Below are 4,114 nucleotides of genomic sequence, written 5' to 3' on the forward strand. Positions count from 1 at the left end.
GCCTAACTTCTGGGCATTGATTGCCGTAAAAGCTGCATCCGCTGGCCCGCCGCTGCCCAACCAGGACGCGAACACCTCGTACTTAAGTGTAAAACGGCAGTACGAAATCCTTCGTCCCCGAGTTTAGTGCGCAAATGAAAGCGACATGGTGATGGAAAACATACAACTGATCTTGGTCTGAATAAGATTCGCTATCATGTATTGTCACTATCAGTAAAACGACGAGCGGGAAAAAAATGTTCAGTTTGCCCTCGCCTTATTACAAAGAGATTCATTGGTATAGCGATTCGGCATGCACAGCAGCGTATGAGTGAGCCTCAAAGCGTTTATGTTATCATCATGTGTAAATTAATATTTTGCAGCTATCCGAAAAAGTTGGATGTTAAGTGGCATCGCATTAACTAAGTGCTCGTCTGCTGCTCCATTCTCAGGAGTCCGCTTCTACTAGGTAGAGCAGGCAGACATTCGAACTTAGTGGGCCCGCTCGACGAGCCCGTTTGCCTTTCTAGCCAAATTCACCAAATATATAATGAATAAATCCATAAGATACATGTATCAGCACTATATGAGGTACGAAATGTGTCAGCCTTCATAAACAAATATCACAGGTTGTTTTGCAAACCCAAAATTTTGACCATGTGCACATTTAACTATTTGGGGCAAATGACGAGTAGTTGACGCATTTAGTTTAAGTGAGACTGGTTTGCCATGTGCAGTGATAACAAATTGTCTATACTGACCTCGCTACAACCGCATCAAGCAAATTGCTTATTCTTATGCGACAGCTGAGCGACTTCACTCGTTTGTGGGAAAAGCGTTTACAGTACATGGAAACTACTGTACATGTAGAGACGCATAGCGTAGCAAGTGTTGGTGCAACGGTCATATGTGTAGCGAAGACAGGGTGGATCAAGCTCGGAATCCACTAGCGCTTCTTCTGCTGTCAAAGAGTGCATCACTGCCAGCAGAATCGACATTATGGTAAGCAAGTAGCGGAAACGCGTCATCGACGAACACCGAGATGGCAGACAAGGCGCACTAGCTGCTACTTGGTGTGTCAGGAGCTCAATCTACGGCGACCAGAGCACGATCTGAACATAATCTTTTTCGCAGCTCAAAATTGCAGCGAAGCATTGCTTTGAATTCTTGGTAATTGAATAGAATTTCAAGCAGCCATTAATCTTCTTTCGCTTGGGATTTGCTTTGTGGCTTCATATTTCGCGCACCGAAAAGTAGATCGTAGTCAGCATGTAGTTATTTACTTCGAGGAAAAGTCAAACAATGAATAATGTGGCTTGTTATGCAGGCAGCGATGATTGACCTCTGGTACAGTAATTTCTACGAGCTTTTAGAAACACGAAGGTAGCAGTTATTATTTTCTTTTTGCCTTGGAGGCAAAAACCTAGATACCTAAAGAGAATTTGAGAACAACCTTCCTGCGATTATACATGACGGCCAGATAAATGCTGGATATTTCAAGTGTAGATACGCCTTTTCATAGCTCTCGTTCTGCCTTATGCATCTTGCGATGGATAGATGAATGAAACAAATGATACTATAAATTTTTCTTACGGCTGTTTGTCTAACTACATAAATAGGCAGGCTCGGAATGATTGCGAGTACTTTAAAATAGTTGCTGTTAGCCTGCTATATCGACATGTTAATTATCATCGCGAAGCCTAATCTCTCTTTAATCCGAAAAAAATCGCAAATCTCAGTATCAACTCTCGCAAGTACCAGTAGAAATGTGCCTAATTTCTGGATATATAGATAGGGGGCCAGGATTCGTCTGAGACCCACGTTACCCGCTTGCATAGTACGCAACCAAGACATACAAAATGCGCATTTGCAAACTTGACAATTCCAAGCAATATCAATGCCGCTGTGTCTGCAAATGCTGGCACAATGCCCATCATGCCGATAGTGTTTGCCTCGGCCGGTATCACCAGCTACGCTTATTGCGCAGCGATGCACACGACGACTACTAACTAATTTAGTGATCGCGAGCATAAACGCGCAGACCAGATCCATCACCATTTGGCGCTAGCCTGGAAGGCCAGACAGGATAACCAGTCCACCATTGTCTTCCTCAATTAATAAGGTTTTTAGTTATGTCGCTGTCTGCTTTAGGAGGAAAGGATGAAGAAGTCGAGTTAGAAATAAGAAAGTAGACACCGCGCAATGGGAAAAATGCAGGCGAATTAAAACTTTTGTAGTGAGTCTAAAAAATTCAGAGCAACGTGAACTCACATTGATTTTTGATCCAAATAACCATTTAAGTTTGTCCCGTCATGCTTGCCCCTCGAAAAACACTTCACTCGACGCCGTTGAGTATATTCCGCCGGGCGCTTGAGCTTGTGCATGTCGATACTTCCGACGTCGTCTACGACTTAGGATGCGGGGACGGCCGCCTCCTGATTGAGGCTGCGCTGAGCTTTGGTGTGCGCGCCGTGGGCGTGGAGATCGATTCGAAGCGGGTGCAGCAAGCGCGGGACGCCGCAAAGGCCAACGGCGTTGAGCACTTGGTAACAGTGCATGAGGCCAACGCGCTGGAATATAGAATACCCGTCGAAGCCACCATCGTCTTTTTATTTCTCATCAGCCGCGGCCTGTCGTACGTCAACAGTTGGCCCACCATATGCCTCTCGGATATAATCTTTTACCTAATTAGGTACTTCGATAATGTAGACTGGTGCGGCCAAAGCTAGAGAAGCTGCAAGCGTGTCGCGTGATCACGTACCTCTATCTGATCCCAGGTCTCATGCCTTTGGAAAAGCACTACTTATCAGCAAGAGAACCAGTGCGAAATAAACGAGAGGCGACTATTGAAGCCGAGTTTGGTAAATATTCGGCAGGCTTAATCGACGTGGTATTTCCAGTGTACTTTTACCACTTCCCCACACTAACGCAATCTGCCAAAAATCTGCCATGATACGATCCGAATGACTAGATAGCAGTTCGCTAATTATGCGGGTGGTCTGTCAATGAAGCAAGGAATTGGAAGTTATTAGCAAAAATTAGTGTTTGTGTTGAATAAATGCAGCTATATCTAAAGTAATACGCGGTATAAAAGCTTCAACATATTAATATACTAACACACTGGCTCATACTCTGATGTTATTCCAGACATGCGCTTCAGGTACGTAACTGGGTATGTACCGAATTGTGGATGACGCACACCATACTCTATTGTATTAAAGAGAGCTCGCTTTAACATATGCACAGACGCTGACATGATCAGGAGCACAACCGAGAGCCTCTAAAAGTTATGAGTTTCCTGGGTTGCTCTGCAATTTCGCGAGTGACATTTGTTGAAAATTAGTTTTTTGTAGACTAAATGTAACTAAAAAATATATGTATTGCATTAATAGCCCGCCAAATCGCGCATGTGAACCTCACGAAGACCTATCATCTATATACGTACCGATACCTTGGTCCACATGAATACTCATGATTCCTCGAAAGTGTATTGTGTCTTTTGCAAAATTGTACAAAAGAGTAAGGCATATATACTATTGTGTATATATGCCTTACTTTTTTTTGCAATAGTACAGCGTACATCCGTTAACCACTCACTAGTCTCGTCTGAGGGGTGTGGGGTCACACAAGATCGTGCCTACACACAATGGTGTGGCTACACCTTAACAAGAAGTCGCTGGAACAGCCAGTTGTTATACATTTAATTCGGTTTTACTATTCAATTAGAAAAACCTATAGCTTTAGATATAGGCGGCTTTGCCGCAAATAAAACCGAGAAATACAGTTAACATGTTAGATGAAAGAGTTAATTAGTCTTGGGTTAAGGTTGTAGTTACTCTTGAAGTAAGCAAATTGCGATCCGCTACACTCTTATTGGTTCTAGATATAGAACGAAGGTCACCGTCATTAACCAACTTCCTTTAAGCGAAAGTGCTATGGCAGCCCCGCTGCACTTGGTAGCACTTGTAGCCAATCTACGTCTAAGTCGTTACGACAAACCCGCTGTGAGGATGGAGCAGTCTCTAAATTGCCCCATTTCCAAAAATTTTATCCAAGGCAGCTGTGATTTCCGATAGGTTAGATTCTGGCATCAAGGCACTCTACACTTCACATCTTAATATGGTTTTCACAGTCT

General features: G+C 43.5%; 2 protein-coding genes across 2 annotated transcripts; one reads left to right on the forward strand and one right to left on the reverse strand.

Moving 5' to 3' along the window:
- Positions 1-1,561: 1,561 nt before the first annotated feature.
- PHALS_14735 (uncharacterized protein) lies at positions 1,562-2,293 on the reverse strand. The gene has a single exon (XM_024717778.2). The coding sequence runs from the start codon at positions 2,035-2,037 to the stop codon at positions 1,648-1,650; it is 390 nt and encodes a 129-aa protein (XP_024571552.1). The 5' UTR covers positions 2,038-2,293; the 3' UTR covers positions 1,562-1,647.
- PHALS_13935 (FAM173 family) lies at positions 2,292-2,932 on the forward strand (the record flags this gene model as incomplete). The annotated part of the gene is made up of 2 exons (XM_024717890.1): positions 2,292-2,614; positions 2,689-2,932. 2 exons carry the CDS (start codon positions 2,292-2,294, stop codon positions 2,930-2,932), a joined length of 567 nt encoding a protein of 188 aa, XP_024571553.1.
- Positions 2,933-4,114: the final 1,182 nt, after the last annotated feature.

Source organism: Plasmopara halstedii (assembly GCF_900000015.1).
Source record: "Plasmopara halstedii genome assembly, contig: Scaffold_7, whole genome shotgun sequence".
Taxonomy (NCBI): domain Eukaryota; phylum Oomycota; class Peronosporomycetes; order Peronosporales; family Peronosporaceae; genus Plasmopara; species Plasmopara halstedii.

Coding starts and splice junctions, on each gene's coding strand:
- PHALS_14735 (XM_024717778.2), bottom strand. CDS start 2,037: ATGGTGATGGATCTGGTCTGCGCGTTTATGCTCGCGATCACTAAATTA.